Raw genomic sequence first — 15,535 nt, 5'->3', positions numbered from 1 at the left:
GCTTGCATTACTCCTCCCTTCAGAAGCAGCCTTAGTGATGTTAACTAGGGAACTCCCGAATAAATAGAGAAGTGCGGGGGCTGTACCTTAGAGCGTGGAGAGTAATCTACAGACCAAAATAAAATAGCTGAGTCCTGCCGTTACCTCAGGCGAATACTAAATAAAATTCCAAAGACAACCGCTCCCTTCTGGAGAATAGTCCACAAATTAAACATAAAAAAACATAACAAAGATGAGAGTCTGTAACCTCACAAATAAAAAAAAACAACGTAAGTGTACCCGCTGTTACAACAGGTGCCATAAATCACGGAGCCCACGTTAACTTCATCCGAGCTTTCATCTTCCACTTAAAAATATGAAACCTGCGCAGGTTTTAAACTCCAATTATGCTATGATTATATAGTTATATTCTCGCAACCAATTACTCATTCACCTCTGTCTTACCGATCCTTAGAATAGGGATCGATTCTCTTTTCTGTCTGTGCGGTGCCATTCAGCATTTAAACAAAATGCTCGACCATCCTAGGTTTAACTTTCACTTTATCGCTCATTACTCTTCTTACTTGTTCGAACTTAAAAGGTACTCCCCCCTTTTTTTACTTACCCAAATAAAAAACTAATTTAGGCAACGTGATCGTTTAATCCACCACACATGCCGACCAGACCCACACATGGTTCTGTTTTTAGCCCGATGAGTCCGCAAAGCAAGTACATGAGGCAAACTCTGTTTCTCAATTGTGTGTGGAAAAACTCACCTGATTTTTGCCGGCTGAGTGAGAGTCGGTGCCTGAACACGCTGCCCGTCCGTAACCGTGGAAGCAATGCAGCAGGTCTGTTGAGTTTACGCACATCCTGCAAGGACGTAGCGATGAACTTAGTAGGACGGGGAAACTCACAGCACTCGGATATTATTCCACCTCAAGCGGACCTCTAGATCATCTTTTTAGAGAGGAGATCTACGATGGCAGTTAACTTGTTGATGCTAGTACGGCGGTCGTTTAGTTCGTTAGCAATGGCATTGGCAGGGAGCTCCAGGCTGGCGGTGGCCCCACTATGGGACGAGAGAATTCTCTCAAATGGTTCCATAACAGCTGCTACCTCTCCTCTGACAACGGATTTAAGATTGTCCAGGACGTCGGCTTGCATTTTGTTCATGTTCCGAGTCGTGCTTAGGAAAAGGACCGAGTGGATCAGTGTCTGGATGCGGGGCTTGGTGCGGCCTGGCTGGTCGGATTTCTTTCGGCCTGACATCCCGCAATTCACAGGCGCAATGAAAACAAAGAAAACATGCAGGACATGTCAGTAAAAGTGTTGTAGAGTTGACGGCTGGTGTTAGCAAAAGTGCCAATAAAACATAAAGCTCACTATTCCACTGAGCCCCCGCTAAGCACGCCCTAGACCAGGGGTGCCCACACTTTTTCTGCAGGGGAGCTACTTTTCAATTGACCAACTCGAGGGGATCTACCTCATTTATATATATCATTTATATTTATTTATTTATGAAAGAGACATTTTTATAAACAAGTTAAATGTGTTTAATGATAATACAAGCATGTGTAACACATATAGATGTCTTTCTTTCACCAAGACAAGAATATAAGTTGGTGTATTACCTGATTCTGATGACTTGCATTGATTGGAATCAGACAGTAATGATGATAACGCCCACATTTTCAAATGGAGGAGAAAAAAAAAGTTGTCCTTTCTGTACAATACCACATGAAAGTGGTTGGTTTTTGGCATCTAATTCATCCAGCTTCCATAGACTTTACAAGAAAAACATTGGCGGCAAATTCCGTAGCTTGCTTGATTGACATTCACGGCACCCGAGGGTCTTGTGAGATGACGCTGGCTGCTGCAAGATCATTATTATGAAAAAATGACAGAGAGGAAGGCGAGAAACACTTTTTATTTCAACAGACTTTCGCGCCGTCCCTTCCGTCAAAACTCTAAAGGCCGACTGCACATTTCCTATCTTCACAATAAAAGCCCTGCTTCATGCTGCCTGCGCTAACAAAATAAGAGTCTCAGCTTTCTGAGGGATCACTTGTGCACGCCAGTTTTCCGAGACTCTGTATTTAGTTAGCGCAGGCAGCATGAAGCAGGGCTTTTATTGTGAAGATAGGAAATGTGCAGTCGGCCTTTAGAGTTTTGACGGAAGGTACGGCGCGAGAGTCTGTTGAAATAAAAAGTGTTTCTCGCCTTCCTCTCGGTCATATTTTCATAATAATGATCTTGCAGCAGCCAGCGTCATCTCACAAGACCCTCCGGTACCGTGAATGTCATTTAAGTGACGTCTTGGTGAAGATTGATGATCACTCATTTTTAGGTCTATTTTTTTTAAAAGCCTGGCTGGAGATGGACTGACACACCCCCCGCGGTCGACTGGTAGCTCGCGATCGACGTAATGGGCACCCCTGCCCTATACAGTTGATGCTTCACCGGAAGTCCATTTAAGTCCTACTTTATAGTCTCTTCAAATGATGCCACATTGCAGATAGCTAGTCCCATGTTGCAATGCATTTTTAGCATGTACATATTATTTTTGGGATCATTTCTACCTATACTTTGCCATCAGCTTGTGAATGTGTATGTGAATGTGTAAAGGGGATGTATATTGTAAAGCACTTCGGGTACCATTCCAGGTATAGTATGAATACAGACCATTTACTACACATTGTACAGTTCCAATTAAAGAAATACTGTACAACTACTGTCATTGTAGATCATAAGCATACATATAATGCAGATAAATGTATTGTCTATGCATTATATTCACTTATTGTCCGATCAAAAATGTAACTCTAACTTGTCATTTTTTTTAGGTTAATCTTATATTATTAGCCAGCCAGTCAAAGTTCTGACTGCATGCAGACTATTTAGCATATAATCTGGTTCAAACTTATTCTGCAAGTGAGCAATCCACTATGTATTTTTTATTCATTTTTTCAAGGCTCCAGAATGTGAAGGATCAATCAATCAATCAATGTTTATTTATATAGCCCCAAATCACAAATGTCTCAAAGGACTGCACAAATCATTACGACTACAACATCCTCGGAAGAACCCACAAAAGGGCAAGGAAAACTCACACCCAGTGGGCAGGGAGAATTCACACCCAGTGGGACGCCAGTGACAATGCTGACTATGAGAAACCTTGGAGAGGACCTCAGATGTGGGCAACCCCCCCCCCTCTAGGGGACCGAAAGCAATGGATGTCGAGCGGGTCCAACATGATACTGTGAAAGTTCAATCCATAGTGGCTCCAACACAGCCGCGAGAGTTCAGTTCAAGCGGATCCAAGACATCAGCGAGAGTCCCGTCCACAGGAAACCATCCCAAGGGGAGGCGGATCAGCAGCGTAGAGATGTCCCCAACCGATACAGGCGAGCGGTCCATCCTGGGTCCCGACGAGCGGTCCATCCTGGGTCTCGACTCCGGACAGCCAGTACTTCATCCATGGTCATCGGACCGGACCCCCTCCACAAGGGAGGGGGGACATAGGAGAAAGAGAAGAAGCGGCAGATCAACTGGTCTAAAAAGGAGGTCTATTTAAAGGCTAGAGTATACAGATGAGTTTTAAGGTGAGACTTAAATGCTTCTACTGAGGTAGCATCTCGAACTGTTACCGGGAGGGCATTCCAGAGTACTGGAGCCCGAACGGAAAACGCTCTATAGCCCGCAGACTTTTTAATAAGGAATACTTATTGACCACAGCGGTTTTCTATGGCAATCATAAAGGACTTTTTTTGCCTAAATTTAACAATAAACCAAAGTACAATATTAAACCCAAACTGTTACTTGAGCTGCTTATGTTTTGTTGATTCAATTATTTAATTCTATTTTAAATGTTTCTACATGTTGATATAAACAGAGCGAGAGAAAAAGCAAGGGACAGAGATTAGTATTTTGATTTGGTTTTTTTGGTTTTGTCAAATCCTAGTTATGACCCTGCTTACTTACTTACTAACACCATTGGACATAAACAGGTTATCTGCAATGAGCATTTTTTTCCACAAGATGGTGGTGTTTTACAAACATGAACTCAAACAAGCAAAGTGTGGGGTAACAATAATCAATGGTACTTTAAAATCTACCATGCACCCACACAGCACAAAGTGTACATCAATACATGTTTTTTAATGTTAAAAACAAGGGGTGTGATATTATTCATGGCCACCAGAATAAATATTTCCTGTCTATATTATTTTTTTTCTGGAGCGTACCTGCCTGCTGTGAAACACTGACAGCAGGGCGGTACACAAGTTATTGTGTGGTTAGAGTCAGTCAGAAGAACAAACGGGCCCGTCGTTGTAGAAAATTACACAAGCAAACCAGTTTTCCAAAACAAAATAAATGTATATACGATCAGTGCCAGAGCTTGGTCCGCATTGCCGGCAGTAAGTCGAACACATTTCCAGTGAGGGTTGGACTCCGCCAAGGCTGTCCTTTGTCACCCATTCTGTTCATAACTTTTATGGACAGAATTTCTAGGCGCAGTCAAGGCGTTGAGGGGTTCCGGTTTGGTGACCGCAGGATTAGGTCTCTGCTTTTTGCAGATGATGTGGTCCTGATGGCTTCATCTGACCGGGATCTTCAGCTCTCGCTGGATCGGTTCTCAGCCGAGTGTGAAGCGACCGGAATCAGAATCAGCACCTCCAAGTCCGAGTCCATGGTTCTCGCCCGGAAAAGGGTGGAGTGCCATCTCCGGGTTGGGGAGGAGACCCTGCCCCAAGTGGAGGAGTTCAAGTACCTAGGAGTCTTGTTCACGAGTGAGGGAAGAGTGGATCGTGAGATCGACAGGCGGATCGGTGCGGCGTCTTCAGTAATGCGGACGTTGTACCGATCCGTTGTGGTGAAGAAGGAGCTGAGCCGGAAGGCAAAGCTCTCAATTTACCGGTCGATCTACGTTCCCATCCTCACCTATGGTCATGAGCTTTGGGTCATGACCGAAAGGATAAGATCACGGGTACAAGCGGCCCAAATGAGTTTGGGTCTCTCCCTTAGAGATAGGGGGAGAAGCTCTGCCATCCGGGAGGAACTCAAAGTAAAGCCGCTGCTCCTCCACATCGAGAGGAGCCAGATGAGGTGGTTCGGGCATCTGGTCAGGATGCCACCCGAACGCCTCCGTAGGGAGGTGTTTAGGGCACGTCCAACCGGTAGGAGGCCACGGGGAAGACCCAGGACACGTTGGGAAGACTATGTCTCCCGGCTGGCCTGGGAACGCCTCGGGATCCCCCGGGAAGAGCTAGACGAAGTGGCTGGGGAGAGGGAAGTCTGGGTTTCCCTGCTTAGGCTGCTGCCCCCGCGACCCGACCTCGGATAAGCGGAAGATGATGGATGGATGGATGGAGTATACTAATATGGATCTTTGACAATCCCTGCCCTCGAGTCACTTGAACTGAATCAACTTTGAAGCAAGAAGAAGACACATTCCCTTCCCAATCATAGGCCTTACAGTTATTGTATTCATCTCCTTCCTGAGGGCGTACGCCCTATGGGGAGGATGCCTTCTATTCACATTTTCAATTGTTGAAAACTGAAATAAGTGATATTTTCAGACATGTTTCATATTGATTAAAGTGCACCTGTATAGTCCGACAAACATTTTTTTTGTTTCTTTTTTCTGCCAATTGACACCAACCTCACCTTGGTTTTGCCAAAAGGACGTTTTCAGTACCAACTTTTGCCAAGTCTTTTCTTGTCCTATTTAAAAGGAACCTTGAGATAAATGTTTAATGGTTTTATTGAAAAGATTCTGAATGGTATTAAATAAAAAATAAACTTCATGTAACGACCTTAAAACAATGCAGTGTTTTTGTGGGAAGCATTTTGATTGTGATGGCATTACATCTCAGCCATTGTTGAGAGCTCTGACTCAGATGCTGGAAGTGCACAACGTGGAAGACAGAAGTTGGCAAACTTTCTGTCCAAACCAGATCTACGGGCTCTTTTTAGATTTGATGTGCTGAAAACAGACATCTTGGATATATTTTTGGTTCAAACTGATACTTGTAAAAGAGTGGAAAGATTCCCGGCTGCAGATGCTGGAAGTGCACAACATGAAAGACAGAAGTTGGCAAACTTTCTGTCCAAACCAGATTTGATGTGCTGAGAAAAGACATCTGAATGACAGTAATCACCCTTTGTGTGAGTGATTGCTCAGCAATTACACACAGATTACACAGACAGGTGAGGCATTTCATCAAAAACTCCACAAAAAGCTGAAGGCAACATCTGTGGTTTAGGTCAGTCCAACAATGCACAGCTGGAACAAGCACCTTCATCCCTAATGTCTGTATTTGCAAGTAAATCATATTTTGGTCTCCTTCACTGACACTTGTTTCTACTCCACTTCCAGACTTTAATTGAGAATTGACAACTTGTTCTGAGTGTGGGTGTTTTGATTGTATTTTAAGTAGGGGTGGGCAAATTAATGCGTTAATTACGCGTTAACTCGTCAATCTATTAACTCCGACAATTATTTTATCGCACGTTTGCGTATGTTGTTTACATGCTTTTATTTTGTTAACGCCTTTTCTTAACAAGATGGCGTCGAGGGGCTCTTGGTAAAGATGCAACATTTGGCAAAAATACCGGACAATTCTGCAAATTTCATGGCTGCCTTACAGCGTGGTCACTCCGGGATCACTTACGACCGCCAGACAATTCTGGATGTGGATAGATCGGGCCGTTTTGGACTGAATGACGCATGCTAGCTAGCATGGGAATACTTTGCCGTCTACATCCAGCGGCCTGTGAAGCAGCGGAGTATATGTGTTGTCTGTCTATTTATGAATAATGCAGACCAGGAGTGTTGGCTGAGTTCTTAACGTTTGCTTTCAGAGCGTGCATATCACAACATACAAGATGTCGTCATGGCGACACAACCTATATGCTCGTCACTCCTGTTGCATGCTGGGTAGGGTAGTTCTTTTTTTCCCTGGCTCATAACATCACAATATAGTACCATGTATATGATGCCTTCAGTTTATCAAAGCACCAAGCAAACAATCGGAAAATTCCCATCATATCAATTCCTAGATATGGTCATAATTATTTTAAGTGCACTACGCAGAATAAACACAACATTATTAATATTGCTACTACGGATAATTTGATCCAAAATTCCCTAAAACAGCCCACTACCTATAATATAGTTTTTTTTAAACATAAGATCTTTGATAAAAAAAAATGTTTCTGCTGTTACCTCAGAAATTGCCTGTTCAGATGTTATGATTGTGGCTCAGAGATTTGTATGTAGATTATATTTATTTTCCATAACAAACAGGATAACTTAAATACCCTGGCAGTGGCAATAAGCTTCAATGTTTGTATTTACATTTTTGGAGTTGATTTTCATCAAATATGCTATTTAACTGCTACTGTTTAACAAGGACTGATTTAAATTGTGTTTGCACAACAAATGTTTTGGCGCTTTTGTTCATGTGGGAGAATATTCCAATAAAGGTGCACTACACACTACTTTTGAATTCATTATTGGGCTTTGCGTATACAATGCAGTTAATCGCGATTAATCGGAGAAATAGTGCGATTAACTTCGATTCAAAATTGTAATCGTTGCCCAGCCCTAATTTTAAGACAACAATCAGATGTCATCGGTCCACAATTTACTGTCTACAAGCAGGTGTTATAAGCCCATCATCAAAAGACAAGCAAACACACTTCATTCCTTTCCCATTTGATCTAAGATGTATTTTTTTGTTCAAACTGATACTTGTCAAAGTCTGGAAAGGATCCATGCTGCACTATGGCTTCGTGGTTAGCATGTCAGCACGAATCCCTGTTGGCTCCTTTAAGTAGAGTTTGCATGTTCTCCCTGTTCTTGCGTGGGTTTTTCTCCAGCTATTGCTTGTATTCCGTCACGTGACTTCTTCCCGGAAGTGAAAACCAGTGGTGGTCAACCAAGACAAGATGGTGGTTTTACAGCCAGCAGCTCGCGAACTAAATGAGTATATATTTTTGTTTCAAACAGATACGGGCAAAAAATAAAACTGTGCATGAAATAGACCTCTACGGTTTATCGAAAAAATATTCGTCAAGTGATATCAAGGATTATACGTTCCCAGACATATCCAACTATTGTGCCCCAGACGCCATTCTACACAACAAAACAAAACTTGGAAAAGCACAAAGTCTAAACCTTCATTGCATGTGTCTGGGTCAAGGAATTTGGTAGTAAGACTATTCCACATTGGCACATATCAGCAGATTGTTTTATTGCTACAAACTCAGGACATAAGTTATTGGACACGGGTGGGCTTCGGGGACATTGGTGTTAGCTCAGTTTTATCTAAAGTTCAATGGAGGTTTGTTTTGATGCACATGGCTCTAACTACCACTGCTGTGTGATGTGATCACTGCCTGTGCATAATGTGTGCACAGAAACCCTTCAACCTTCACGAACAGGGAGACCATCGCCCCGGTCTGCCGATCCTGAGAACGACTGTGACTGACTTCCATGCAATGTTGAAGCAAAGTTCCAACCAAGATAGTCCCACATTGTATGTTCCACGTAAGGTGAAGCATCCTGTACATACAATTGATTGATTGATTGATACTTTTATTAGTAGATTGCACAGTACAGTACATATTCCGTACAATTGACCACTAAATGGTAACACCCGAATAAGTTTTTCAACTTGTTTAAGTCGGGGTCCACGTTAATCAATTCATGGTAAAAAAAAAAAGACTTTGACGAGTAAAACAATGGTGTCTTTGTTTCATTGTTTGGGTGTGAAACTGTGCTCAAGTTAATCATACCAATTATTTACGTCAACTTGTGACTATCTTTTATTCAGTATTTCCTTGTTGCAGACTCCTGTCCATAATTAACATACGGATCATTCCAGGGCTGCGTCAAGCTAGCAAATAAAAGGATGGCTCTTAGTTGTCCCAGGTTCAGCATCCAACAGCCCTGAAAACTTCAAAGGTAACACACTGCAACTTTACAAGCGACTTTTCGAAGTCTATTTGACGGCATGTTCAATATAATAGTGTTTGTCTATCCTTGCACAGATGGCGTTTTCTCCTCGCATGTTTTTCCTCCTTTGTGGGATCAGTGGACTGATGACCGGAGCTGTAAGTCACAATCTCACCTGCTGACTTCAATAAACATGTATTATTTTCTTGCATTGTCTGCTGTCTTCATGTTTGTAAATGCTCTGTTCTTACCTTCTACACAGTGGTCTCGTCCTAGCAGAGGTTGGTAGCCGTGACCACTTTTTTTTCAATTAACGATGACTTATTTGATGTTATTCAGTCCGAAAATAACAATTGTGTTGCAGAAGTTTGCTGTCCCGAGGGATGGACTCAGTTGGATGATCACTGTTACATCGTCAGAGATGACGAAAGGTCCTTTTTGGATGCAGAGGTATGAAAGAATGTCACAATGTAGTCGTAAAGTATTTATACACCAGGGGCTGCTGAGCCACCTGTTCATTTATCAAAATATTCCAACTATACGATGGAATGAATCTAATCTACCTTTTCACTCTGTTCCTACCATTAGAGTGTCTGCAACATTCTTGGTGGGAATCTGGCCTCAATCACCAGTGTGGTGAAAAATTCCGTCGTTCAAGACCTGGTCAATGAGGCGGGTGTAGATGAAGCCTGGATTGGACTCAGTGATCACATTGAGGTGAAACATTTAACAATGTCAAAGTTGTCTCCTAGTCAGTGGAATAATTTATTGGCACCTATCAAATAAATGTATCCTCCATACTAAATCAGGGCAAAAAGGTGACAATAGGAGGTGTAGAGCTGAGGGTTTCATAATGATACTGTACCATGCTGATCATATTTGTAACACAATCAAGATGTAAAATATTGTGACAAAAGAGCAGTAGATAAAATGGCATGCAGTTGTTCTCTTCAGGAGTGACTCATTCAAATGTGACTTTGACTTCCAGACGGGAATCTTTCTTTGGACTGATGGCAAACCCTTCGGATTTAGTGACTTTCCAACAATACTTCCTACGGATGGATGTGTGGTTATTGATTCTGACGCCACCACCGGTATAAGTATAATCAGTGAATCTAATTTAGTTGCAATTAACTGTAATGTCACTCTGAAAACTTTTTTTTTTCTAGAATCATGGGAAGGTGAGGACTGTACTTACCCATTTCCATACGTTTGCATCAGAGAGGCGTGCTGTGACTACACTTTCTAATCAAACCATATCATCTTATCTTCTATAACAATGTCTTTCACTCATCACAGCGAGTGTACTCACAAGATATAATACTTTGTGTTTCTGGGTTGACTATCAAATATGTTTTTTCTCCTACGCTGTTCAGTTGTTGAATGTTAGTGCAACACATTTGAAACTGAAACACCATCTTTCTACTAAATAAAGGAAGCTGTCTGCATGTAAATATGTATTTGTGTCTTATTTTCCACTCAACCAATTCTGAACTTGAGCATTGCTTCATTATATGAAATGACAACTTTGTCCGTGAAGATCAATTGGAATTTTGTGCAATTTAGCATTTTTTTTTTAAAATACTTCTTCACAGTCACGTATTTTAAAGCAAAAACAATAATAACACCACTGGCTACCTTATTACCATTAGTGGTTAAACAGAACATTTTTTTTTGAAAATAGTCTATATTTTTCACAATTACAATTCATTTAGAATGGCAACCCGCCCTATTTTGCCTATCCATCCATCCATCATCTTCCGCTTATCCGAGGTCGGGTCGCAGGGGCAACAGCCTTAGCAGGGAAACCCAGACTTCCCTCTCCCCAGCCACTTCGTCTAGCTCTTCCCAGGGGATCCCGAGGCGTTCCCAGGCCAGCCGGGAGACATAGTCTTCCCAACGTGTCCTGGGTCTTCCCCGTGGCCTCCTACCGGTTGGACGTGCCCTAAACACCTCCCTAGGGAGGCTTTCGGGTGGCATCCTGACCCGATGCCCGAACCACCTCATCTGGCTCCTCTCGATGTGAAGGAGCAGCGGCTTTACTTTGAGTTCCTCCCGGATGGCAGAGCTTCTCACCCTATCTCTAAGGGAGAGACCCAAACTCATTTGGGCCGCTTGTACCCGTGATCTTATCCTTTCGGTCATGACCCAAAGCTCATGACCATAGGTGAGGATGTGAACGTAGATCGACCGGTAAATTGAGAGCTTTGCCTTCCGGCTCAGCTCCTTCTTCACCACAACGGATCGGTACAACGTCCGCATTACTGAAGACGCCGCACCGATCCGCCTGTCGATCTCACGATCCACTCTTCCCCCACTCGTGAACAAGACTCCTAGGTACTTGAACTCCTCCACTTGGGGCAGGGTCTCCTCCCCAACCCGGAGATGGCATTCCACCCTTTTAGTGATATTGTTGTTATAAGCGCTAATGCTAAAGCCCTTAAAAACACCCAAACACCTCCAATAAGATTTTATATACATGATGATACATGATAACGAAGCATTTATAACAACATTTGATATTTATGTACTCTGATCATTTTAAGCATACGCAGCACATTAATTTCAAAAACGCATGACGACGGTCGCCTTTTTCTTCAACATCACTGATTATTTCTCACTGCAGACTTCATGAGAACCAACAAACATAATAAAACATCACTTACTGTACAATGTCAATGTCCAATCTGCCATTAGGATGCTGACTGCTAGGATGTTCATATATTTCTATTTTGATAAAGAATGACTCCTGATCCTCGCAAAGAAAAAGGGGGTTGGAACCAAGCCTTTTTCTGTGTCGTTCTTGCCAAGTCTTAAATTGGCTGTCAAAGTGTACCAACTTGTTGGAATACTTCCTCCTCCTTCTACTGTCCAGGTGAGATGCATGATCTATGATCTACAATAAAGTTTGACGGGCAAGGAAACGGAAAAGCAGCTGATCAGTCGACAAATGTTGACTTTGGGCGCCACTATAAAAAACTTGTCCGCGTTAGCGCTTATAACAACAATATCACTAATACTTCTTAATATTGAAGTCACCAAATGTAAATTGAATATTTTTTTTTTTTTTTGGGCAGAGTAGAGGACCCACTGTAAGCAGACTTTTATTTATGAAATAGAATGTAACCCATAAAGGGAGAAGCGGTAAAAGTGGATGGATAGGACAATTTAGTGTTGCCAATCAACCAATCCCCAGGTGCATGTCTTTGGAGGTGGGAGGGGCCTATCCCCAGGTGCATGTCTTTGGAGGTGGGAGGGGCCTATCCCCAGGTGCATGTCTTTGGAGGTGGGAGGGGCCTATCCCCAGGTGCATGTCTTTGGAGGTGGGAGGGGCCTATCCCCAGGTGCATGTCTTTGGAGGTGGGAGGAAGCCGGAGTACCCGGAGGGAATCCACGCAGTCAAAGGGAGATCATGCAAACTCCACACAGAAAGATCCCGAGCGCAGGATCAAACCCATGACCTTCGTATTGTGAGGCACGCGCACGAACCCCCTGTCCTACCGTGCTGCCCCAGCTACGCCAGCAAACTAATAATCTTAAAAAGCATTGCTAGGGCGGGAAAGCCATTCATAGAAGGTGAATTCATTAAAAAGTGCATTTAAGATTTTTTTTAAATCTTTTCTTGTGGCCCAGCCTCACCCAGTTTCTGCATCCAGTGGCACCCAGGTAAATTGAGTTTGAGACCCCTGGTATATGTGCTTTGCTATGTGTTATAATAATTATGTATAAGTTATCACACAACTCTGTTCAAAGGCCGTTGATATTGTTATTATCTATTGTGACCTTTTCTGCTTCGTGCAAGGGCACACAACTTGTTATCTTCCACGGCATATGAAGGGTGGTCATGATGCAGATGTTTTCTTTGTTTTAGCCCGCTAACAGCCAAGAGCGTACCAGGACCTCAACAAAGATAAGGCGACAGCACGCAGACAAAGCAGAGACAAGGCAATCACAAGGCCCCCAGCACATTCCGTCACATATTGTGCGTACTGGAGCTGCTTTGCATAATGTGTGACCCCTCCCTTCAGAGGCAGCCTCAGTGATGGGAACTCCTGAATATATAGAGGAGCGCGTGGGGCTGTACCTTAGAGCATGGTGGGAGACAGTAACTGAGTCTGCAGCCCCAAACGTTTCTCTTTATGAGCAAAGTTTTACTCTGTCTCTGCCTGATTCCTTGCTTGTTGTCTTGTTTGATAGATAGTTCGGTGTTAGAACCTGACATCTTCTTGGTCCTTTGACCCAGATTCCAACACATGGAGCAGGAGGGGGGAATATAGACAGACCATGGCTACAACAACCATCTCCCCATTGAGGAGATGGTTTTCTTCTCTCCGGCTGGGATCTGAGGATTGATGGGAAAAACGAGGATAAAGGGGGAGGAACGCAGATTTCAGTGAGTACGTCTAGCATTAAAAGATTACAGTTGGTACAAAATGCGGCTGCTAGACTTTTGACAAGAACAAGAAAGTTTGATCACATTACGCCTGTACAGTATATACCTTTATATACATATATACATACATATATACCTATACTGTATATACCTTTATATACATATATACATACATATATACCTATACTGTATATACCTTTATATACATATATACATACATATATACCTATACTGTATATACCTTTATATACATATATACATACATATATACCTATACTGTATATACCTTTATATACATATATACATACATATATACCTATACTGGCTCACCTGCACTGGCTTCCTGTGCACTTAAGATGTGACTTTAAGGTTTTACTACTTACGTATAAAATACTACACGGTCTAGCTCCATCCTATCTTGCCGATTGTATTGTACCATATGTCCCGGCAAGAAATCTGCGTTCAAAGGACTCCGGCTTGTTAGTGATTCCCAAAGCCCAAAAAAAGTCTGCGGGCTATAGAGCGTTTTCCGTTCGGGCTCCAGTACTCTGGAATGCCCTCCCGGTAACAGTTCGAGATGCCACCTCAGTAGAAGCATTTAAGTCTCACCTTAAAACTCATTTGTATACTCTAGCCTTTAAATAGACTCCCTTTTTAGACCAGTTGATCTGCCGTTTCTTTTCTTTTTCTTCTATGTCCCACTCTCCCTTGTGGAGGGGGTCCGGTCCGATCCGCTGGCCATGTACTGCTCGCCTGTGTATCGGCTGGGGACATCTCTGCGATGCTGATCCGCCTCCGCTTGGGATGGTTTCCTGCTGGCTCCGCTGTGAACGGGACTCTCGCTGCTGTGTTGGATCCGCTTTGGACTGGACTCTCGCGACTGTGTTGGATCCATTGTGGATTGAACTTTCACAGTATCATGTTAGACCCGCTCGACATCCATTGCTTTCCTCCTCTCCAAGGTTCTCATAGTCATCATTGTCACTGACGTCCCACTGGGTGTGAGTTTTTCCTTGCCCTTATGTGGGCCTACCGAGGATGTCGTGGTGGTTTGTGCAGCCCTTTGAGACACTAGTGATTTAGGGCTATATAAGTAAACATTGATTGATTGATTGATATGAAAAAGCGTGTGACTGGGGGTTATGGCGCATAGACAAACTCTGTGAATCCTACGCCCTGACAGGTAAAAAGACCAAAGAATCAGAAGGACGGCAGAGTCCGCAAAAACTGAAAATTCCGTAAAATTAGGCGAAACAGAAAATTCGAAAACTAAAGATGCCAATTCTAAAAAGCGTGTGACTGAGGATTTCGACACATAGACAAACCCTTTAAATCCATGACTCTAACAGGTAAAAAGGCCAAAGAATCAAAAGGACAGCGGAGTCTACGATAACTGAAAACTCCGTAAAATTTGGCAAAACTGAAAAATTCGAAAACTGAAGAGGCCAATTTCCGTACAAACTGAAATTTCCGTAAAACAGGTGTGAAAAGTGTGAACGTGAGAGTGTGTGGGAGTGATTCCTATTAGGCGATCACTCCATATAAAAGTTGTGAGAAGTAACAGTGGGTTAGTGTGGACACTCTAGGCAAGACATCAAGATGGATGAGCTAGCGTTGCTGATGAGAAGAAAGAAGGACTTTTCCTCATCTTGTATTTTGTGCTTCAAGAAGACGTGGCTGAGCACGAGTGTCCCGGACAGCGCGGTTCAACTGGAGGGCTTTCATCTTCTCTGCGTGGACCGAGACGCGGAGCTCTCCGACAAAACAAGAGGCGGTGGAGTCTGCTTCTTCATCAACAACAAGTGGTGTACAGACGTGAGACACTTGTGATCTAGGGCTATATATCTAGGGCTATGTAAATAAACATTGATTGATTGATTGACGGTGATATCCCAACACTGCTCTCCTGCTCTGGTATATCTTTTCATTCACTGTAAGCCCATTTCCTCCCCACCTGAGATTGTTTCTTTTATTCTAGTGACTGCCTACATAACGCCCAGCGTGGACGTGCGTGGTGACGCTCAGCGCACGCTTGCAGGCCAGATCTTAAATGTAGAACGGTCTTTTCCGGACTCTCTTGTTAACGTGCTCGGTGACTTTAACAAGGGAAATTTCAGCCAGGAATTACCCAAGAATAGGCAGTTTATTAAATTCCCGACCAGAGAGGAGAACACTTTGGATCACTATGCAGGATTGGA

The 15,535-nt window shown here is 43.1% G+C and overlaps 1 protein-coding gene across 1 annotated transcript; it reads left to right on the top strand.

The window, feature by feature from the left end:
* Positions 1–8,851: 8,851 nt before the first annotated feature.
* LOC133553871 (snaclec subunit B-like) lies at positions 8,852–10,398 on the top strand. The gene is made up of 7 exons (XM_061902211.1): positions 8,852–8,953; positions 9,040–9,102; positions 9,207–9,225; positions 9,309–9,394; positions 9,533–9,661; positions 9,933–10,038; positions 10,114–10,398. Exons 2-7 carry the CDS (start codon positions 9,040–9,042, stop codon positions 10,191–10,193), a joined length of 483 nt encoding a protein of 160 aa, XP_061758195.1. The 5' UTR covers positions 8,852–8,953; the 3' UTR covers positions 10,194–10,398.
* Positions 10,399–15,535: the final 5,137 nt, after the last annotated feature.

The sequence above is a fragment of the Nerophis ophidion genome, linkage group LG06 (assembly GCF_033978795.1).
Source record: "Nerophis ophidion isolate RoL-2023_Sa linkage group LG06, RoL_Noph_v1.0, whole genome shotgun sequence".
In the NCBI taxonomy this organism is placed as follows: Eukaryota; Metazoa; Chordata; class Actinopteri; order Syngnathiformes; family Syngnathidae; genus Nerophis; species Nerophis ophidion.
This window is presented reverse-complemented; position numbering and strand designations above follow the sequence as displayed.

What these genes read in the sequence shown, in the direction of transcription:
- LOC133553871 (XM_061902211.1), top strand. Translation starts at nt 9,040, where the DNA reads ATGGCGTTTTCTCCTCGCATGTTTTTCCTCCTTTGTGGGATCAGTGGA. An exon ending in GGTCCTTTTTGGATGCAGAG is followed by an intron (nt 9,395 to 9,532) that starts GTATGAAAGAAT and finishes TCCTACCATTAG; the next exon opens with AGTGTCTGCAACATTCTTGG. An exon ending in TGATTCTGACGCCACCACCG is followed by an intron (nt 10,039 to 10,113) that starts GTATAAGTATAA and finishes TTTTTTTTCTAG; the next exon opens with AATCATGGGAAGGTGAGGAC.